Source organism: Besnoitia besnoiti, chromosome V, assembly GCF_002563875.1.
Source record: "Besnoitia besnoiti strain Bb-Ger1 chromosome V, whole genome shotgun sequence".
Lineage (NCBI taxonomy): Eukaryota > Apicomplexa > Conoidasida > Eucoccidiorida > Sarcocystidae > Besnoitia > Besnoitia besnoiti.
This window is the reverse complement of record NC_042360.1, coordinates 402,367-424,450: the sequence shown is the minus strand read 5'-3', so window position 1 is coordinate 424,450 and position 22,084 is coordinate 402,367. Positions and strand designations below refer to the sequence as shown.

The 22,084-nt window shown below is 61.8% G+C and overlaps 3 protein-coding genes across 3 annotated transcripts; 1 reads left to right on the top strand and 2 right to left on the bottom strand.

Annotated features, from left to right (window-relative positions):
• Window positions 1-1,693: 1,693 nt before the first annotated feature.
• Window positions 1,694-2,502, top strand: BESB_058830 (uncharacterized protein; the record flags this gene model as incomplete). Its single annotated transcript, XM_029364297.1, has 2 exons — window positions 1,694-1,927; window positions 2,404-2,502. The coding sequence occupies 2 exons, from the start codon at window positions 1,694-1,696 to the stop codon at window positions 2,500-2,502; spliced, it is 333 nt and encodes a 110-aa protein (XP_029219005.1).
• A 2,528-nt stretch (window positions 2,503-5,030) lies between these two features.
• On the bottom strand, window positions 5,031-12,023 carry BESB_058820 (uncharacterized protein; the record flags this gene model as incomplete). The annotated part of the gene is made up of 6 exons (XM_029364296.1): window positions 5,031-5,943; window positions 6,256-7,154; window positions 7,596-7,713; window positions 8,144-9,189; window positions 9,685-10,494; window positions 11,067-12,023. The coding sequence occupies 6 exons, from the start codon at window positions 12,021-12,023 to the stop codon at window positions 5,031-5,033; spliced, it is 4,743 nt and encodes a 1,580-aa protein (XP_029219004.1).
• A 373-nt stretch (window positions 12,024-12,396) lies between these two features.
• BESB_058810 (uncharacterized protein) lies at window positions 12,397-21,535 on the bottom strand (the record flags this gene model as incomplete). The annotated part of the gene is made up of 6 exons (XM_029364295.1): window positions 12,397-12,720; window positions 13,008-13,224; window positions 13,730-16,821; window positions 17,008-18,985; window positions 19,403-19,911; window positions 20,375-21,535. 6 exons carry the CDS (start codon window positions 21,533-21,535, stop codon window positions 12,397-12,399), a joined length of 7,281 nt encoding a protein of 2,426 aa, XP_029219003.1.
• Between the last annotated feature and the right edge of the window lie 549 nt (window positions 21,536-22,084).

The following is a 22,084-nucleotide window of genomic DNA, read 5'->3' as shown; positions in this document are numbered from 1 at the left end:
AAACCTGGCGCGCTTTTCATCGTGTGACACCGTTTTTTTCTTCAGAAAGACACATATCGAGGCGGGTGCTGCCAGCCGTCACATTTGCTCCAAGACACGTAGGGTGCTCATTGCTGGCTGGCAGCAATGAGCTGGCGGGCAGCAGATGAGCGATCCTCACATATCCCCAGATCGCAACAATGACTATAGCACGTAGGCATACATACATGTACGCACACATGCATACAAGTCGGAATATAGATGTAGATGTATACACCAGGGTTGGAAAAACATAGGGGAAGGGGGGGACGGACGCCGGCAGATTATCGATTTGCTCCCTATGCAACGAGCATGATAGAAGACAATGAGAATTCGTCGTCACATGGCAGGAAGGAGTGACAAAGGTGTTAATCCGCGTGTTTGGTACAATCGAGGCAAAGAGCGAGTTTGGAACCAGCTCGCTTGCGCCAGCTTTTGCAATTTTACGGGCGCCAGAGAGGAGGTTAAACAGAAACCCGGAGGTAGATGCAAGCACCTTCACGGATTCATATGATGGAAGTGTAGCTCGTGTTTCCTTCAGAATTACTGGTCTTTGTTCTCTCTAGGCATCATACAGAAAACAGGCTTCGTATTGTTGTTGGCACTTTTCTTTATGGCCGCGAACACTGAAGCAGGTGTCATTGCTTTCTGAGATCCAGGCCTGTAGGCAGACACTAAGGAGTATTCTTGTTTGAATGCATCCTAGTGATCGCAGCAGATGATGGAGGATGGCGTAGTACGGACAGGTGTGTGCAGAGATAGATAGGGTCTGTGGGTTACGTGAAGAAGCCCACAAGCATGCTCGTCTCTAAGATCTCCGAACGACTCAAGCCTGCTTTGCACGCGTCTGTAGGTAGCTTCAGAAGGCGTGGATCGTCGAAGACAAAGCACCAGGTGTGCCCGGACCTCTTGGAGAGAGGGTGTGTTCTTGACACCAGACTAGCGCACTAGAAGTTCGCTTCCTAAATGCATCCTGAATTTCGCGCAGAGAAACTCGTCATAAACACCGCGTGCGTCGGGCGCTGCTAGTAGTTGAGACAGACGGTTGTAAATCTCCGTACGACACGGATCTCCGTACCACACCCTGTCGTTATTTGGTTGCGCGCTGTCCAGTGCAGCGTCCGCCGCGCCCAGGCGTTTTGCCCAAAACTGTTCCACGGTTGCTTGCTGCCAGTTTCACATCACCGCAAAACTCATAGTAAAGCACGATCTAAGGTATCCACCAGACCGCTCAATGCTAGCAGGCTCAACCGCTGGCACAAGCGATTGGCTGGTTTTGAGGGCGGGGGGGGGGGATCTGGCTGGCACCCTGCTAGGAGTCGACACATCGCTATGCCGCCAGGCTGCACACAAAAGAAGCTTGCCGTCAGGATCTTCGGTGTGTGTTTGAAGTGGTTATTCTCCCCGGTGGAAACGAGCCGGATTTAGTCTTGCTCATGAAGGGGTTGGTGGCTGATCTGGTATCCTGTCTTCCTCTCGACGTGGACATGGGCGTACGTCTTTTCTACAGAGCGTACCTCCGCCTTCTGCCTGCGCTTTAAAAGAGGCACACAGCGAGCGGTGAGATCCGCCCCGTTTCTCCGCTTTTATTTTCTGTTGCGATTTTTGGTTGTTTTTTTCCGCTGCTCTTGTCCGTCCGTTCTTGAGTCCGCTTTGTCTTGGCCGCTATCTGAACATGGGGCTGCATCACTTGGCGACAACCAGCGCCGGACTCCTGCTCGCAGGCGGCGGGATGGCCTACTGGAAGGCGAATTCGCTTCCTTCTTTGATTGGCAGCGCTGCGCTGGCGACCTCTTTCCTGGGAAGCACCTACCTCTTCACGCAGACTGACCACATTGGCGGGGCTGCGGTCCTTAGCACCGTGGGCGGGGCAGCCACCGCTGCGATGGGCTACAAAAGGTACCTTGTGGTGAGTCTAAGGTAGCAAGTCCTGGGAAACCACAGCTAGCTTGTCCCATCAGACGTAGGAGGCAGGAATAAGGGAGCTCAGCGACCCATGGAGGCCCAGAGTCTTAGAAGCTGCGGTGGTGCACTCAACAGGTACACCAGCTGCAGCGGTATAAGGAAAGAAGAGAGGGAGAGGAGACGCCTGAAAAGACAGGGAAGAAAGGGAAGCTCAGCGGAAGGGAACACTACGGAAACGGTGACGCAGGGGGCACCTGAGGCAGTCGGTTGGGAACGTCGTGACAAGAGAAGAGCAGAGGACTGCGTGTCGAGGAAGACGTCTGCACACGCATGCCCACCAACTCTGGTGTAAGGCGGGGCGATGGCAGAGGAAAAACAAAAAGGGAGAAAAGTCGAAACAGGGTAAAAGAGGCCGCGACAGCGACGTGGGGGAACCGGTCAGCTGCTGCAATCCTGTAAGATGTCTCGGTACTTTCACAGGCGACGAAGAAGACTGTGCCTGTCACGCTCATGGTCATCGGCGCCCTGAACGTCATGTACTACGGCTACCAGGCGATTCAGTTCAAGGGCAGCATGTAAAAGGTCCAACACCACGTAAAGGGAGAGCGCTAGAAGAACCGCAAGGCGCTGCAGCGAGTAGCGGAACAACAGAGGAGAGAAGGAACCGAAACGTCACGTGGAGGAAGTGAAGCCGCGCTCGATTGCGCGATAGGCGGACTGTTTGTGTCCTGGTGGCAAAGACGCTACGACAGCAACGAGGAGAGGCAGAAACTCACGAGTGGCGCGCGCAGTGTTCAGAGCCTTAGAAGCGCAGCAGATCTACCGAGTTTCGGCGGGGGACGTCAGAGAACAGCGACCTCACGTGGGGGAGCTGACCCGCTCGTGGGTCCTCTCGTGGCCGTCACGCCTGTGGAAAAGGGGTGTGCGGTGCAGGGAGGACAGAAGTGGCAGGTGCTGGCCTGCGTCTCCTGCTGGATTGCGAGTCCGTTCCTGCATGTACTATGTCGTTTTCGTTTGTTCGTCGCACTCTCTGCTTGATTTCTGTCTCGGGAAAGGCGTTCGGCAGGATCCGTTTACTGTCTGACTCATAGAACGCGTAGCAGCCACGCTACAGAGCCGCGCCTCTGCGGTTCAAGGCAGTGTCGGAAGCTTTTGTAGAATCAACTCTGGAAACAACTTCAGCGAGCAACGCGTGAATGTGCGACGCACTCCCGGTCGCGAAGCCTATCTTCAGTATTCTAGGTACTGCAGTGTCTTTGTTTATTCGGTTTGAGTTACACAGTTCTGCATCGCGGATCATTTGTACAGAGACGATAGCTACTTATAATGTGATACTAACGATACATGGCCTAGCTATGATCTTTAAGTCCTTAATGCCTGCTTTGTACGGAGGATATGGTAACTTCTTTGAACCAATCCTCGATACGGGATGTGAGCAGACGCGGACTGCTCACACCCGCCCCAGCGTCGAATCATGCGGGGCTATATAACGTACTCCTGCGACCTCAAGTCGCCGGTCGTTCGATCTCAATTAGTCGTGTCGAGTCCTGCTGCTACAAACAGCACATCTGCCACTGGAGTTACCGGAGTGCACCCTTTCGATAGATCTAGTTAGTGCCACTGCCAAGCACCCTTTCTCGGGGATGCTGACGCAGATCCTGCTCTTCGATGGTGATAAGATGCTACCTGCAGCGCCGCAAAATCATTCCTCCAGAATATGAGTTGTTGTTACATCGCTTGTGCCTGCCGCCAGTTTTTTGACATATTCTTCGTCGCCACATGTCTTCACCTGCGCTTCTCTGCGGCCCATACACAGGTGTAGCGCGCGAAATTATGACAGCAAATCAACTGCGGATGAAATTTGCAGCGTAGGGCAGATACCACAAGGTCAGTACCTCCCCCCGCCAACCGAGAAGGTTCAGTTTCGTCCTTAAAAAACGCTGGATCATCACAGGAGGACACGCTGACTAACCGAGAAGCATCCGCTTCTTCGCTTGCGCATTTGATATGCTTACGTGGTAGTTCCCTCAGACGCCATTCTTCTCTGTCCTCGCCTGAACGATCGTCGTCACCGCGGACTGTGAGCCGGCAAGGAGAAACGCTTGCGTCCTAGCACTGGAGCCCACAGTCACTAGTGTACGTTTGCAGACTGAGAAGTGCGTGTCTCTTTGATGAAGGTTCCATAAAAGTAGCAAAGTAGCGTCGCTCTCACGTCGACACTGTTATGACACCTGCGAAGCGGATCTGGGCTGCCGCAACTACGCCCAACTTCCTACATGTCGTCTCCCACGGGCGTCAGACAGAACGTGAAAGACATCACTGGCTAAATCGTGGAGACAAGGAGCCTAAACTACGGTTGAACATGCCCGTAGCGCACTGGCCATAAGAACCGGTAGGCACCACGTTTGTCACTGTTTTGCGACCGTGAAGATTAGCGGCCTCGGGACGTGGTCTGTGTGCAGGGGGAGGCGAAATCCCCCAGCGAGGCGTTTCCAGCGCGAGAGAAGGAGGGAGCGGACACGTCCACAGGGAATGCAGTTGCAGTTCGAAAAAACAGATTGTTTATTGGTATGTGTTACGAAAGAGGACACACGATGCCACCAGCATGCTCTGTGCACAGCGGGGCAGTTCCCGTAGCTGCGTGAAGACAGTCGCGAACAAGCAGACGAGGTGAACAAGTGTTTCGCAGAACAACTGATCAAAAGGAGACTGAGCAGCAGCGCGCACAGGCCGTCAGCTGAGTGTGAAAAAAGACAAATTCGCTCCCCGCATCGCTCATTGCTAAGCACGGTTGAAAAAACAGTCACGCGCACGTGGCGGAGAGCCGGACCATGAGCGCGAAACGAGAAAAACTGCAGGCGAAGACTTCCACGTCCACAGAGATGCGCGCAGACGAGACCGGTGCCAGCCATAAAACAGGAAATGCTCTGAGCGCAAATCTGAGCCGGACGAATGATGGAGGCCTACTGCTTCTAAGGACAAAACGCAGACGATCCTAACCTCGTTACCCAGAACAGGCACACCAACACGCGCGCGAAATTACAAATATATACATATGACACATACATACACGCTTACATACATATATACATAGGAGCACATCAACTTCAGTCTCCTGTGTTGGAGCCTCCCGGTCTTTTGAGTCGCTTGAGGGGTTCGAGTTCCCAGAGGCTGACGTTTTCGAATCCGCTGTCTGCGTCGGATTTCTGTCCACTGCCCCTCTCTCCTTTGTCTCCGCTGGAGCCTCGACTGGCGCCGCCGACGCCCGATCCTGCGGCGGTTGCGACCCCCCCGGCGCGGCTGCGGTCTTCCCACTCAACGAGCACGTTCTCCCAGAAGTCCGGATGAAGAAGATCGACTCGGCGAATCGTGCCTGTGTACCGCGTCGTCGTGGAGAGCGACGACTTGTCTCCGCCAGTCCCCGCGGCTCGGTCTCCCGACGCTGAGCCCGCACCCGCGCCGGCGTTGTGATTTGCCGTCCCTGCGGCTGCAGCTGTCCCGCCTCCGGCAGCCGCGGCGCCATTGTCTTTCCCCGATGCAGCAGCAGCACCAGCAGTTTCCCTGTCTTTTGTGCAGGCCGCGCTGTCGCTGGCTGCCGAGACGGCAGTGTGGAAAAGCATGCGGAACTTCATGCCTGGGTTCCAGCACAGATTTAACGCGTTGAAGACTTTCTCTCTCTTGACCACGAACTCCACATCATCCGCTCGCAGCGGCACACACAACACGACCTCGCGCTCGTCCAGCGGACCCGAAGCATGCGGGAACTGGATCGCCCCCTCCGGAGCCGCGTGGCCTTCTTCGTCTCCGCCTTGACTCCTCTGCCGCGAGGACTGGAGACGGCGCTCGCTGCTGCTTGAGCTCCGCAGAGCCAGTGGCGAACGCGACGACAGCGACCGATTCTGGTAGGAGAGCAGACGCGAAGACGTCCGGGTGTGCGGCTTCTCTTCGTTCGCCGCCGCCGCAGCAGCGACAATCGACTTGACGCGATCAGAGATATTGTCTGCCGTCGTCTCGTGGAACCTGAAACAAGCCGAGCCACTGCACACACTAGACCGCGGAGTGACGCACACGCAGGGGTTCAGGAGTAGGACAGCGGCGGGGAGGACTACGCGCCGCGGAAACACGCAGCCCGAGGTGCTTCAAATCAAAGATCGGACTTGAGTTTCCCGGCGCGGCAGAGACTGCACACGCAACAACAAGTTCTTCACCCGCGTGAAACTGAGAGGGGTACAGACTCAGGAGCTAAGCGAGCGGAGAGACAAGCTGCGTCAACTTGGGCGCGTGCCCCCAGCCAGCATGAAGCGCCGCCGCGCCGTTTTTCTCGCCGCTTACCTCCGGAGCACTCTGCAGACCATTCTGTAGTAGGGCGCCGTTTCCAGGTGGACTTTGGCGTCTTGTTCGCCGGCGTCGTCTCGTGCCTTGCCCTCGCGCGTCTGGAGAAGGAGCTGGCGAGCTCTCTCCGCCTCCTGGCACGCCGACGCGACGGGGTCCGCGGCAGAAAGCATCTCGAACTCGGTCTGCCCCAGAACGCCCGCAGGCAGCGTCTTGCGCTCGCCGGAAAGGAGCGGGTCAGAGGGCGTCACACTCCCGTCCATCTCGCCGCCGGCGCCTGCAGAGGTCGGGTCGGCTCCTGGCGTGCGGACGGCTGAGGACACGTGCCCAGGCGTCGAGGCGCAGGGCAGACTGTTCAGGGTCGCCGCTGCGGCTGGCAGCGACACGTCGTTTTCAGCGTGCCCCAGCTCCGCGTGCGGCAGACGCGAGGAGAGCAGCAAGTCGGCGGTCGTCGGCGCGGAAGAAGTGCACAGCGACGCCGGCGGGCTGCCGGCTGTCGGCGCCGCAGACGCCGCGGGCGTGCTCCCGAGGCTAGCCGGACCACTCGCGTCTCTTCGGCCGCCCTGCGAAGGCACACTCCGCGCCTTGGTGCGCGACGCGTCTCCCACAAGCAGCCCCAGGGCATACGGGTCGTCGACGATCGAAAAACTGTAGAGCTTTTCCGGCAGCGAAGACCCCGTCTCCGCCTCAGAGCCCCCCAGACCCGACAAGAGCGAAGAGGACAGACACGACGCCGAGAGAGCCGGCGCCGCGCGCGGCGGCAGAGGCGAGACGATGCCCGGGTGATACGAAATCGAGTCCACAATCAACTCTTCGACGCGACCGAGCTCGTAGGGAATCGACAGCGGCATCGACGTCGAGTCCACCCACCTCCTGCCTTCAACTGTGTCCCCGTACTCCTGAGCCAACAAAGAAAACGGTGACCAAGAGAGAGAATAGGGGGCAGCTGTCTGTAGAACGCCAGAAACGCGACCGAGACGAAGAAGAACGGACCGTAAAAACAAGAGATTGTCAAGCTGTCTGGAAACCCGAGTGAGGCAAATGAAGACGATACACGCAACTCGTAAAGACATACGCTCAAACAGTGAACACAGATACGAGATGGCGCCGCCGCAGCGAGACAGAAGCAGGGAAAACAGCGGGAAAACCAGTCAGCAGCAGAGACACAAGAGCAACAGTCTTCACTTTCCTCTACGTGGCCTTTCCGGCGTCAGCGCTGGCGCCTTGCCTTCGCAGCCGCCGCGAAACAGCAGCACCGAGACATGCGCGTGACGCCGCACCTAACAGGGCCTGAAAAAGACGGAGGCAAGAAAATTGGAGTCGGAAACATCGCTCCTCACCTGCTGGATTGCAGTCATCATCTGCTCGTGGCCTCTGCGGAAGTAGAAGAGACGCGTCCCGACGTCAGGCAGGTGGGCCCTTTGCTCGTCATGGGCTAGCAAGGACAAGAAGGTGTTTCTGAAAAAAGAAGAAACAAATCGAAAGAATCGACTTTTTGGCAGTGAGGCACGCGCGAACCCCGCCAAGCGAACCACGCTCCCGCCGTCGAAAACGAAGGCAGCAGCGGGGGACAGCGGACGGGCAACCTGACCTAAACGGGCTAAAGAGCCCGCGGAAAGACCCTAGATACGATGCAGAGTTGGGTCCGCGACCGAAAAAACAACGCGCAAGGCGACTGCAGAGCCCAGAGGTGCCTCTTTCCCTCCATACGCTGCATTCACCTTTTCATCAGCTTCTCCTGGCGAGCTCCCGTTCCCCTTATTCTCGCGGCGTCCTCCGTCATTCCCACGCTTTCTCGCCAGCGTGTTTTTCCATTTGCGTTTGAGTCTCTCTCTCTGCCTGCCTCACTCTCCCTCTTGCGCGGCCTTGCTGCCCGCCCCTCTCTTACCGGTCGACGGTAGTTCTGGCGTCGATGACCTTTTGTCGCTCGAGGCCGAAGGCCTTCCAGATGTTGAGGTAGAAGCCCCAGACGGCGAGGACATCGTGTCGGTTTCGCACGCGGGTCCACGAGAGCAGCGGGTCTTCTTCGCCCTCAGGGACGAACGAAGACGACGCAGACGCGCCGCCCTGCGCGCCGTCCATTTCGCCGCGCTCCAGCAGCGCCGCCCACCGAGGCTTCTCCTCCTCCTCCCGCGTGCGTCGCATCTCCTCGAGTTCGCTTTGCCGCAGCGTCCGCAGATAGCTGAACGTGGGGTCGCGGTCCCAGCCGATCGCGTCAATCAGCGCCAAAATGCGCTGGAGGGGCGAGTCCGGAGGCAGCGCACAGGACTCGGAAGAAGAAGCAGCGAGAGACACAGCAGCGGCAGCCGAGGACGCAGGCTCCGCCTCCGGCGCAGAGGATTCCGGGGTCGCCGCAGGCATGAACTCGTCAGCTTTGGCAGGGGGAGACAGCGAAGGCGAGGGCGGAAGGCCGCCGCCCTCCGCACGGGTCTCGTCGTCCGCGTCTTTGTCGTCGTGCGCCTTCTCAGGATCGTCTTCTCCGTCGCGGGACTGCCAGTCCAGGCTCGGTTTCTCTCCGTCCTCCTCGCCCTCGTCCTGGGTCTCTTCGCCCTCTTCGTCGTCGCTCTCTCCGCCCTCGTCTGCCTTCTCCTGCTCATCGGCGTCCTCCTCCCGTCCCTTCCGCGTCCCCCCTCGCTCCCTTCGCGACTCTTCCGAGGTCGCCGCCTTGCGCGCGGAGCCTCCTCTCGCGCCCTTTTTGGCGCCCCTGCACTGCACTTTCTCCTCGCCCTCGCTCTTCGCCCCAGCCGGCGGCGACGCGGAGAACTCGAAAGAAGGAAGCGGAAGCGCCAGTTGAGCCAACGCAGCGGCTCCGCCTAAGGCCGTCACCTCCCGCCGCCACTGGTGGTGTTGCTGAATATGCCACGTCGCTGTGTGGACGTTCGAGAGCGTGTGGAGCCGCTTCTCGATGTACAGAAGCAGTTGAGCAAAGACGACCTGAGCGCACCAAACAGGGCCCCGGAAACCGAAATGCCTCAAACCCCGAGCAACCGACGATGTAACCTGATACAAGAGTCTGCGCTGATCAAAGACAACCTAGCAACCCGCCTCCTGGAAAGCCACGAGAAAACACGGATCTTGGCCAAATCCGCGCTTTGCACATTTGGGATCTCCGACGTGTAGACCAGGACGCGTATGCAGGGACAGGCCGACGCAAGCACAGGCGTACGAGTCACGAAGCTAATGCATGGCTCCTATGGAAGAAGAGGCTGCGGCGCATGCAGACACCCCACAAGAACTGAAACAGGCCTGCATTTCAACACCGCACAGAAAGACCCCTGGACGTCACTCTATCACTGAACACAGAAACCTCCAGAACAGAGGACTGATGGCGAATTTCATCACTTCCATCTCAAACGAGCACCCCGCGGCGCGACTGTCTCTCTCAAACCCTCTGCAGGGGTGTATATTCTGCTTCTAAGCCCCACTCACCAGGCATATTCGTCTTTCCATCCACTGCGCCTCTTGCTCTTCTGCCTCTCTCTGTTCCTCTCGCACCGTTTCCTCATGGTCTGCTTTCTCAGTCTTGGCGTTCTCTTCTCGACTCGCGAGGCCTCCAGCTGCGAGCGTGTCTTCGACTTTCAACTTGACCTCTTTTTCCTCCTCCTCCCGTTTCATCGACGCCTTCGGCTCTTCTGGCTTCTTTTTCTTCTCTCCGCCCATGACGTTCGCGTGCGCAGCGAGCGCCGAGAGGCACTTGTGGAGAACGTCTTGAGGCCAGACGCGAGTCTGCAGCTTCTGTGCGAGTTCGTCTTGCTCCTTCAAAGCGTCGCAGGTGTCGTCTTCCTCGTCCTTTCCGCCCCTGCGCTTCGCGTCTGATGCTCTCCGCCGCCATCCACTCTCTTCGCCGCTCTCCTTCTCATCTTCAGTTCTCTTGCCTTCTTCGCGCTCCTTCTCTCGAGAGCGACCGCACGACGACGCGCCGCTGCCCTCGTCTTCGCTGAGCAGGACGGCGCGCCGGCCGTCGCTCCGCTCTCCTCGGCTTTGGGAGAGAGAGGCAGAGGGACTTGAGCGCTTGGAGGCCACCCGGTCTTGGCTCTCGTGGAAGAGTCGCAGCACGTGCTGCTGCTTCTGGAAGACGCTTGCGAACCCCCAGGACGACGCAAACAGAGGCAGTAGAAGTGCCTCCTCGAGCTGCAGCAGCAGCCGACAGCCGTGCCAAATGCAGGCCGCAAACAGGGACGGCGGGATGAATACGCGCGGCGGCGTGGGCAGCGGACAACTCGCCGCGAGCTGCTGGAACTGAAAACACAGCGTCCGCAGAGAACCTCGAATCGAGACGGAGACATCCACCAAAGGGCAGCACGGGCCGAGAGGAAAGAAGACAGTCTCCCCGCCACACGCTACGCAGAAGAGAGCGCCGAGGCTCGCGTTGCAGCCGGGGGCCGTGAAGCCAGTCTCTTCCGACGAAACAGGAGAGTCAGAGAACAAAAACGAACATGTACGGTGGCACCACAGTAGCCTCAAAGCAAGCGCCTTCTGTCTCGTGTCGCGGTTCGCTCCGCCCTGACTCCGTTTTCTGCGTTCCACCTCCTATCTGCGACGTCCGCTCGCTCGCCCCCGACTATCCTTCTCCCTTTCCTTCGCTCTCTCTATCTCTCAACCAGTGCTGGAACCCCCTCCTATGGTTCTTGATCTGGTGTTGTTTCTCTTCACGAGTTACCCACGCGCGGGCCTCGCCGCGGCTTCCGATCTCTCCCTCTTGCCCAGCAGGTCCCCCACTGCCTTCCGGAGGGTGCATGCAACTGAGTGACGCATCTCCTATTGGCCTTCAGCCTCGAGTTCATTCCTCCGCTTCCGTCCCCTGCGCTTACCTGCTGGTCGACGCGTCTGAGTTTTTCCTTCAGCGCGCGCTCCCGCGTCAAGTAGGGCGAGAGCGCCTGCTGAAGTTGCTGCAGCGGTCGCCCCGGTGGCACAACAAACAGTCCGCAGGCCTTGAGCGTCTCTTCGAGGTACTGAAGGTACGTGGAGATGGATGAGAAGTCGACTGCGCGCCTGACGAAGTCGTTCACGTGCTTCGCCTTCTCGCCTTCTTGCGCCTGCAGCTTCTTCACTCCACTGGCGCCCTCGACGAATGCCGACCCCAAGAGCGCGCTCAACACGCTGCTCTTCATCGCCGCAGTCGGCGCGACCAGGCCGAACTTCTTCCCCTCGCCCGTGAGGCTCCCTCGCTTTCGCTTTCTCTCCTCGGCGCGCGCGAAGCCCGCGCCTAACCCGTTCAGCACAGAGCCCGCGAGAGGGGTCCCTGATGAGGACGCCTCATGCAGGAGCTCCAGCTGGTGGCGCTGCGCAATGCGCCGACTTGACCGGCGCTCGCCTACCCTGTCTCCCGGCAGGAGACCCACGGGCACTGGGGCGCCCGCCCCTCCGCCTGGCATCCCCGCGCCGGCGTCGAGGCCGTTTGGAACTTGCGACGAAGAGGAAAGCGCAGAAAGGGACGAGGGCGGAGGACAGCTCGCGTTGCTGGTCGGAATCCCTCCGGCGGGAGCACTCTCTGCGAGTGTCGAGGCCGCGCCGTCGTCTTCCTCTTTCTCCTTCTTCCGCTCTTCCTGCTCCATCGCCGCTGCGGCGACGTGGTCTACAAAGCCGTCAATAGCCTCGACGGGGTCGATCTGCGTATGAGCAAACGCTTCCACGAAGATGCGAGGGACGCCACGCGCCGTGGGCACCAAGAAGTAGCGATTCAGGTAGCGGTCTTCGCCGAGAATTTCGCCGCGGATCGGGAACTTCTGAGCCAAGAGCTCCATCTCCCAGTTGCTGACACGCCCCATGGGTTTCTTCCCCCGCGGCCGACGCCGCCCCGCGCAGACGGGTGCATCGCGTGCTCGCCGCCGTGGGGAGGCGACCCCGCAGCGCCTGCGTCTGGCGCTGGGCGACCAGTCTCCTCCTCAGCCTCGAAGCCTTCGGCCGCCCCTCCCGAAGAAGACTTGCCTGCAGCGGCCTCGGAGACAGAGCCTCCCTCTTCGTCTTCGCCCCCCTTGGCGCCTCCAGCGCCCGCCGGACCGGGGCCCCCGCCGCGCCTCCTCCTGCCCCCGCCAGGCGCGTTTGAAGCGGCCTCGCTTTCTGCGAAGCTCCCCTTTCCTGCCTTCTTGTCGCCCTCCCCGCCACGCCGCCCGCGAGGGGCGCCGGGGGCCGCAGCCGCCGCTAGCGAACTCGCGGACGGCTCTGAGGGCGACGAGCTCTCGCGCCCCGAGGGCGCAGCGCCGCTGCCCCCCCCGGCTCGCCAGGCGGCATCGACTGCGAAGAGACAGAACCGTCTCCCGCGTCGTTGGGCAACGGAGACGAAGAGGACGAGGAAGGCGCGGGAGGCGCTTCAGCCTTGGCGGACGACGCAGCAGCTGCGCTTGGCTCTTCCGCTCGCTCTCCCGCATCGACTGGAGCAGTGTCGTCAGTGGCGGTCGAGAGAGGAGGGACAGGCGCCTCCGGCGATGCAGACGCAGCAGCGCCTTCGGTCTCCCCGCCTTCACCCTGAACCGACAAAACGGGAGACACGGGCACAACACGAGATACTAAACCGAGGCGCGGTCGCACGAGCGTCCCCCCACACGAGCAGGTCCCTCGAAGCCCCATGCACGCAGCTCGGCGCCGAAACTGTGCGTGCCTCCCCGCGTGGTTCACTCGACACTGCGTCGATGCAGCGTCCCGCGTCCACCAGTGCTCAGAGACGACACCAACAGGCAGCCTGCTGCGCACGCTGTCTCCGTCACCTGCAAAGGCCACCCACCGGCGAACCACGGCCCCGAGGGACGCCTCACCTTGACTCCGGCAGCGGCGCCAGTCGGGCCCCCAAGGGGCTTCGGAGGCCCCGCGGCAACGGAGGCCATGCGGAGGCGCAGGGTGTTGGCGCGCGCGCGGAAGAGCGCCTCCACTTTGGCGTCCAGGAAGAACTTCCCCATCCAGCCGTTCGCGATGCATGCGATCAGCCACTGCAGCAGCTGCAGCCGCCGCGGAACGGCTGCGTCGCTGTGGGTCCTGTTGAGCAAAGGAGAAACGAAAGGGGCGCGCGCTTCTAACGAATGACGGGCGCCGGACGCAGAGGGCGGAAGAGCCAAGAAGAAGCGAGGCCTGAAGACCCCCAGACGCGAGTCGCAACGACGCCACAGGCAAAGACGCCGACCACGGCAGAAGAGATGGGAGTGCAAACGAAGGGAATGCCATCCGCGCCAAAGAGGAGACGCGCACGCGAAGAATCACGAATGAGCACATCAATGCTGCCAGCGTGCCGTACAGCTGCGCCGGTAGACACGTCGCCGCGCGGGCGCAGGTGTGTTGAGACTTGCGAGCGAAGTTTTGAACAGGCGAGGAGGCCTGCCGGGCACTGTCTTCGCTGCCTGCATCTTTCTACGTATCTCTGCCTTGGCCTCTCGGTCGCCGCCGGCGCACGCTGCTGCACGTGATGGGTCTCCTCAGGCACACACGCCACGGATCGACACCACGCCTCCACAGGGCCCCGAGCTGCACTGCGGTCTGCACTTACCGCAAGTCGTGTAAGGCAATGGCCATGGCCTCTGCCCGCGAAGGGAGGATGCCGCACTGGGCGGCTTTTTGATCATCCAGGTGCCACTCGAGGCGTTCGAATTCTTCTTCTTCCGCTTCCTCGTCTTCTTCGTCTTCGTCCTCGCCTCCGGCTCGGCCCTTGCACCCGCTCTCGCCCTCTTCGTCTCCCATGACGTCGCTCGAGGTTCTTCGTGTCTTCTTGCGTGCGTTCTGAGGCTTGAACTCCGCAGGTGTCGCGGCCTCCTCGTCGTCCGCTTTCTGGGCCACGTCCTTCTCAGTCTTTCTGCACCGACCTTGCTCATCCAGCTCCTCTTCGCCGTCCTCCTGCCCGTCTCGCCTTCTCTTCTTGTCTCGGCCTCGGGCGCCGCCGAACGCAGAGCCTGCGTCTTGCTCCTGGGGCTCTTCTTTCTCGTCTTCGCGATCTTCCTCCGCATCCGGGTCCGTCTCTGGATGACCGGTCTCCTCGCCGTCCGCGGCGCCGCCTTCTTCCTGCTTGGCACCTGCCTCGCTCTCTTGCTCGTTCTCTTCGCCTTCCTCGCCCTCCGCGTCCTCTCCGTCTCGCTCGTCCTTCGGCGTCGCTGCCCGTTTCTCTTCAACCCGTTTGTCTTCCTCCGGATCGCCGCAGTCAGCTGCCGCGTCGCCTTCTTGCACCTCCGCGACTTCGGCGCCGCCATCTACCTCTTCAGCGGGAGGTGCCTTTGCGTCTGCCTTGTCTGCGCTGTCTCCCTGCTCTTCCATCGACGCTTCGCCGGCCGCAGACCCGGAGACCTCTGCAGCATACGGAGAGGGAGGTGTGCAAGACGGCGGCCCCTCCTCCGCACCGCCAGCGTCCTCTGCAGAAGAAAGACTGCTGCGGCGCTTGACGGCGGCGGGACAGCTTGCCGCGTTGTCGCTGCATTCCTTCGACTCCATATCTGCTTCAGCCTGCGCCGCAGACTCGCCGCCCTCTCCCTCCTCGTGTCCGCTGCTTAGCGCCTGGGCGTCTGACTCGCCCTCTGCGTCTTCGTTCGCCGCATCCTGCGCTTGCTCGCCGTCGTCTTCGACCTTTGCAGCCTTATTCTCAGCCGACTCGGCCTCCAGATTCTGAGGCGCTTCCTCGTTCTTGGCACGTCTCCGGCGCGGCTTCTTCACATCCACGCGCCTTGGAGTGTATAGACTGTCAAACAGCATCCGCTGGAGCACAAGGGGCCATGTCAGGAAGTCAATCAGCCGCAGATCGCGGGGAGCATTGTTGAGCATCTGCAGCACCTCGGGTTCTTGGTCTTCGAGCTGCGCGTCTCCCTGGGATTCACAGAAGGAAGACGCTTCGCGTTTTGCTTCTTTCCGCTCCTTCCGCGCCTCTTTGCCGGTCTCGCCTTCTTCCACAGCCACGTCCCCGTCGGCCTCCCCCGCCTCGTCCTCCGGCGCTTCCGCCTCTGCGGCCTCGTCCTCCTCCCGGCTGCGCTCGCCTGCTTTGCTTTTCCTGGGGCGCGTCGCCGCTTCCTCCTGATCGCCTCTCGCTGTCGTCTTCTTCTCGCCGTCCTCCTCTTCTTCCTCATCGGCGTGGCGCGGCACGAGTCGCCTCAGCTTCGGCCCCAATGCGGCGTGACGCCAAAAGTGCTTCATCGCGACGCCCACGACTGCTTTCGTGGAGGCGGCAGCCGGTCCGCCCTTTCCGCCCTCCAGTCTGGAGCCCGCGCCCTCCAGCTCGCGCTCGGTTCCCGCCTTCTTCAGCGCGGTCCACCGGCCGAAGTCGCCACTCCACTCTTCGCCCTTCACCTTGCTGTCTCTCTCCGGCGCAGACCCCGAAGAACAAGAGCCGCAGAGGCCGTTTGGGCTGCCTGCGCCCAGCCACGTCGCGGCCGCTGGCGTGTCCATCCCGCCCGCAGCCCCGCTCGCGGCTGCGGCGACAGAGCCGCTGCCGACGAGGCCCCCAGTCCCCGCGCCTGCTGCAGCCGTGAGCAACGAGACCAGCGGCGCACGGGCGTCTGCCGAAGGATTCGCGGGGTCTCCTGTCGCGGAGGAGCCCGTTTTGTTGTGGCGGGACAGCGCGTCGCTGATGTGCAGGAACGCCAGCTGGACAAGTCGCAGGAAGAGCGCGTCGCCCAAAAAGACTGGGAAGGAGGACGGACGCAGAAGAGACGCCGAAGAAAAAGGGGCAAGAGGCCCTGAGCAACACGCAGCACCGACAGAAGGCGGGGTTTGTGAAGCGCTGGACGGAGGCGCAGCGCCAGCAGAGGACCTCTCTGGCGCCGCTGAAGCTCCCTCCTGAGGCGCCGCAGGGGACGACGAGTCACTGATGGAAGCGGGGAGTGGCGAGTCATCATTTCCCTGCTTGGCAGGAGGTGGTGAGGGGGTCGCCTCCACTTCTCCTGCTTCACCCTGACTAGGCCCGCCGACCGCTTTGTCGCTCTCCCCGCCCTGGGGGTCTGTGTCAGTTCTTTCCTCTTCGGGATCTCCTGTCCGGCCCCCCTCGCGGCTGGCTTCTCCCCCTGCGCGGCCAGTCGCTGCTGTGTACTTCGCGTCTAACGCCTTCGCCTCCCCCTCGAACCCCGAGTTCGCGTCGTCCGCCTTGTCTCCTTCGCCCTCTTCCGCAGCCTGGAGTGCACCCTGACTTCCGCTTTCCCTAGCTTCCTCCTTCGCCGCCTCAGCCAGCGCCATGGCCGCTGCGTCTCGCAGCGCAGCTCCCGTCTTGATGGCAGCCCCCTTTCCCTCCCCAGAGGCCGCAGCTGCGGCGACTTCTTCTCTCCTCACTCGCGCGGAGGGGGAAAAGAAATGGAAGGGCTCGGGCGCGGGAGCCAGAGAGGTCGAAGCGGCGATGAAAGGGAGTGTGTTTTGAGGGATCTTGGCGCTTTGCTTCCTCGCATTCTTCTTAGATCCACCCTTCGTCTGCGGAGGCCACCCTGCGCGCGCCGAAAACTCTTCAGCGACAGAGGACGAAAGTGACAAGAGAAGCGCCGCCTCCAGCGTATCGACAGGGTAGTTAGGCAGTTGAAGCATCTCCACAAAAACGCGACTGAAGTCCTGCAGCTCCAGCAACTCTGGGAACTCGTAGGGCGCAAAGGAGGAGCCTGGGAGAGGCACCCGCGCGTACTGAAAAAAGAAAAGAACACACACGGGCTACACGCATGAATACCAGGCAGTACCTCACAGAAGCGCATGCTGCAGCGCTATTTAGTCCGGACTCTGCAAGGCAAGAGGGACGACACGACAACAAGGACGGCCCTCGACAATCAGCGCCAAGTCGGGCAAAAGAAGCGACGACGCGCGCGTACTTACCGCGGGGTCTTCTGCTTCAAGGTCGAGTTCATCCTTGACATCAACGGGGTCGCCTTCGATTCCCCATTCGGGCACCGTCGAGATTTCATCTTTGTCTTCTTCTTCGTCGGTGTCCATGCTTCTTTGAGGATCGGTTTCATCTTTCGTTGCCCAAGGCTCCCGGTCGCCGCTCCGCCCGTCTTCCTCTCGCTTGACGCGTTTCCGGCTCTCCTCCTCATCCGAGAGATCGCCACCTCCGCCTCCTCCCTCGCGGGTCGCGCCGTCTTCGTCTCCTTCCCGGCCGTCTCCGCCCTCCCGCTTGACAAGCCTCTCGCCCTTCTCCATGCGCGACCTTCCGTCGAGCCCGTCTCGAAGCCCGCGCGCATCCTCGTCCGTCAGGCCGCCAAGGCCCTCGATGTCCCTCGAGTAGTCGCCGCCCAGACGCGCGAAGGCGCTTGCGTCGCTGTCCCTCGGGAAGCGGCGGCCGCCGCGACCCCTCACGCCTCCTTCGCCGCCCGCGCCCCTGCCGCGCCCGCCTCTCGCGCCCCGTCGGCGCCCGCCTCGGGTCCCGGTGAAGAAACCCTGCGCAGACGCGTCCCCCCCGAATGGCGGGGAGTCGAGGAAGCCCTGCCCGGCGCCGCGGAGGCCGCCTGCCGCCGCCCCAGAGAACGGGATGGATGAGCCTGAGAGGGACGGGTGTCGCCCCTCAGCTGCACACGAGGCACCGAACTCATTCAGCGAGAGAAGCACGTCGTCCGGCTGGTGCGAGAGGAGCCCGCCCTCACTTGTCCGCCCGCCTACGATCTCGGGGGTCGTCGTCTGCTGCAGTGGGGGAACTTCGTCGACCGCACTGTCGCCTTCCATTTTGCCGACCCAGCGGAAGACGCGGGCGCGAAGGGCATTCATGAACGGAGACGCGAGGAGGCCCGAGACGCCTGTCGAGGCCTCGAACGCGGCGACTTGCGACTCGAGGAAAGGGAAGACCTCAATCAGCGACTCCTCTGTGCACCCTTCGACCGCGAGGGGCGCGCCCCAGGGGCTCTCCGGAGACCGCGAGCCATCGGGTAGCGTGCGCACTCCCGTCCCGTCTGGGTCCGAGAGCGAGAGGAGATGGCAGTTTTTGTTTTTCTTGATCGCGAGCGCGGAGATGAACTTGGAGGAGGTGAAGAGCGACGAGGGATCCAGAGGCAGCGAAGAGGACGACCCCAGACCCGGCGGAAGCACGAGGTTGCCGAAGTCGCCGCCAATGAGATTCGACGCCGAAGAAGGGTGCGCGGAATTCGGCGTGAGCCTGCTCGACGGCGACAGCACCGAAGACGAAGGGTCCGCCCCCGCAGGGTCGTCAAAGTCGTCGCCCGCCACAGAGGAGGGATGGGAAAGGAACGCTTCCTTCAGCCTATCCGCGTTCGACCCCTCTTCGTTCTCGGGGCTCCCGAGGCCGCCGTTTCGCGGTGACACCTGCTGAGAGCTCGCTTTGCCGGATGCGAGCTCGCCGTCTTCTTTCTCTTCGTCCTCCTCCTCTTCGTCGGCGGACAGCTTCTCATTCTCCTTCGCTTCCTGCCGCCGTGCCTTCTTCCGCGACGGCGCGCCGTCCCCACCTCCGCCCCCCGCCTCCTCGCCATCTTCGCCTGTGGCGCAGGCAGCCTGGCTTGGCTGCTCGAGCTCGCCGTCTTTCGCGCCGCCGTCGCCCGAAGAACTGCAGCGTCCGCCGCTCCGGCTCTCCTTCTCCTTGTCCGGCCCCTCTGCAGGCGCCTTCTCGGCCAAGGCCTTCTTGAGGCGAGAATCCGCAGTCAGGTGGCGAACGAGCTCCTGGTAGGGGTACAGCCGATCCACGGAGAGCTGCTTGATCACGCGCGACGCCACCTCGAACTTGTACTTCAGGGACTGCAGCACGGGGGCGTAGCGGCCCGCCGGCTTCTCCAGGCGGTAGTACCGATTCAGCGATGAAATCAGCCAGACGTAGGGCGTCTGACTCGAGGATTTGCCGTAGTCAATCGTCCTGAAGAACACGCAGAATCCGGGCAGCACAGCGGGGCGTATTGTCGGGGCGAGACTGCGCGTGAAGAAAGCACGAAGCGAGGCGGGCACACACACACACAGTTTTATTTCTTTCTAGGTGGAGGGGTAGGAGAGCAGATGCTGTGCCCCCGTCGTGTGTTCCTCGCGAGAGAGAGGACGCGAGGCAGACGGAAACGCACAAAAAGAGTCTTTTTTTTCTGAGAAGCCTCACGGAGGGGGCGTCTGGCAGAAGGCAAAGACAAAAGGTGCAACGAGAACTGAAGAGACGAAGATCAGGCCAGACGCTCCATTCACACCAAGACGGGGAAGAGGACGATGAGGGACGTTGCGCAGCGGAATAAAGAGCGCAGTGAGAAAAAGACCCGCCAGGAAACCAATGATGGGCGTGGGCACGTACCATTCAGTCAAGTCGACGCGCACGGGGAAGGTTCTGAATGCGCGCGGGATTTTCGGGGTGATGAACGGGTGATGGAGCATTCCCCCTCGTTTTCTGAAAACTTTTTTCCCGCCAAGCGAGGAAGTCCCTGCCCCTTCGTCGCCTGCGGATTTGCCGTCTTCCTTCCTCTCGCCCTCCTCCCGCCCCCCCTGAATCGGCGTCTGGTCGCCCTCGGCTCCTCCGCGACCCGCACTCTCGCGCTCCGCACCTGCGCTCTTGTCTCCGCCGTCTCTGGGCCCCGCGGCCAAGGGCGACCGCGGGGAGGCCTGCGCGGCGCCGTCATCTTCAGGCGTCGCCTGCAGGTTGCGCCGGCTCCGCGGGTTCTGCTGTCTCCGGCGCTGCTGTAGAAGGTGCGGATAGACCTGGCACGCGGTCGGGTGCTTCCTGGCCTCCAGCGCCTCTGGCGGATGAACAAGGGCGACGTGAACCAGCTTCCCGTACAGCGCCACGTCCGCCAGCTCATCTTGATCCTGCGGCGAAGCGCACCACGCACAGCGAAGAGAGAGGCGTGGTGAAAAGAAACCCGGAGGCCGCCACGTCGAAAGCACAGCGACGGCGAGAGGCAGGGACGAAGACGAACACAGAGAGAGAGTGAGCGAGCACCACGAAGAGAAGAGACGGCGCACGGAAAAAGCGTCGTGGGAAGACGTGGACTGAATGAGGAGAACGCGACGAGAGGCGCCTGAGCTGGAGACGGAGCAAAAACGTGAAACTTGGAAACAGCGAGAGAGGCCAGCGCCAAAGTTCTACGCAGAAGGCGCGAACGCGCACGGGAAGAGCCCGTGCCCAGGCGTTCTTCGTGTCTTGGAAGAGCGGACTTTAACAGTGTCAGTTCACACGTCTTCCCGTCCCCTTTCCCTCTCTCCAGGCTGCCCCCCTGTCCTCCCCTGGCAATTCTGCCTCTCCTCCTCCTCTTCAGCACTTCTTCCTTACCAGCGTTTCGACTTGGAGAAGGCGCTCGCCTTTCTTGTTGTAAAGAAGGAAGTCGGTGACGTAGCAGCAGCAGGTCCCGTCGTCTTCTACCCACTGGTACTCGATGGGCACGGCCTCTTCGGGATAGTGCTCCTCGCCGTATTTCACCCAGCAAGGTGTGGACGCATGCACCAGTGGATGCTGCGGTCGGTTGCTTCCCGCAGTCGCCCCCGTCGCGCCCGCGCCCTGCAGGGGCGACGCGAAGAAGGGCGAGTGAGACAAGAGACTCGCAGGCGACGCAGTCGCGGGACTCTCCCGCGCATAGCCGCCGCCCCCATCGACCAGCGCAGGACTGGCTCCGCGGCCGCCCGGCGCCGCGCCCAGGTGCGCACACTCGCTCCCCTTCTCGAAGAAAGTGCCCGCCGCGTGTGCACTGTCTCCGCGGCCTCGAGGCCGAGCCGCCTCCGCGGAGCGCCCAGGCGAGTGGGTCGCTGGCGACGCCCCAGCGGCAGGCGCCGCTCCGGAGGCGGACAGGCGCGGGCCGCCGCAGAGCGTCGCGCCGCCGGTGCGGTCACTGTTTGCGGAAGACGAACTCGGTGGCGGCGGAGGCGCAGCGGGAAACGCAGCCGAGGACGACGTCCGCGGCAACCCGCCCCGCAGAGGCGCTGCTCCTTGCGGTTGACGCGCGGAGGGCGAAGAGAGAGAGGGCAGGGAGCCTGCAGCAGCGCACGCCGGTGCAGAACACGATGACGAGCACGGTTCAGAGGGCGACACCGACGCAGGCGAAGGGGACGCAAGAGCCTCGCCGTCGCCAGCGACCGCCGTCGCCGCAGCCGGGCGCGGTGCAGGATCTGAGGAAAGAACGGGATGAGATCCCCCGGGGACTGAGTGCGATGAAGAAGGGGCGAAACATCTTATGTCTCCTTGACCGGCGCCGTCTCCTTCGTCCTGATCCAGTCCAGGGCGGGAGAAACTCGGCGCGGATGCGGCTCCACACGCAGCGAAGGGCGGATTGGAGGTCCCTGAGCACGGAGGAGACACGTGGACGCGGGGGACGGGACCTGGCGACGACGCGTCGTGGTCGTTACCTTCGCCCACGGACCGTCGCTGAGGCGCGCCCTCTCCTTCGCCGCTCGCCGACGCAGACGCGCGCGGAACGGCAAAGCGGCCTTCGTCCTTCATGGTTCAGCGAAAACGAAGCTACAGGAGACACTGGAGAAAAAAAAGGCGAGGGACGCGCGCTCTCCTCCGGCGACCACGCGTGCAGGACACGCAAGTCGTCTTCGGCTCGGCGCGGCTCGTGTGCGCACGCAGATCCGTGAGCACGTCAGACCGCCCGGCGATCCACAGGCTCCACGTTTCTGGAGAATTCTGCCCGCTGACCCCACGGTGAGACATCCAGGCAGCTCTCCTCCTCTCCTGTGGAATTGGCGCCGCCCGATGCCCCGCAAATCCCACAGAAAAGTGTGGAGAGAGGCGTGGTACTACAAGGGAGAAGAGAAAGGCACCACGCGGGCAGGGGAGGGTCGTTCTGTTGGGGCGGGCGGCTGAGAAGCGACTGCGAAAGTCTCTCGCATTTGTGCCCGCGGTCTCAGCATATAGGGGAAACAGGCAAAGAAAGAGGAGAGCAACAGGCGACAAACGGTGCGGACCTGAAGCTTCGGACCCTCAACGAAAAGAAAAAAGTATTCCAAGATCAGCGAGGTCTCGAAGGAAAGGAGGCACGAGACA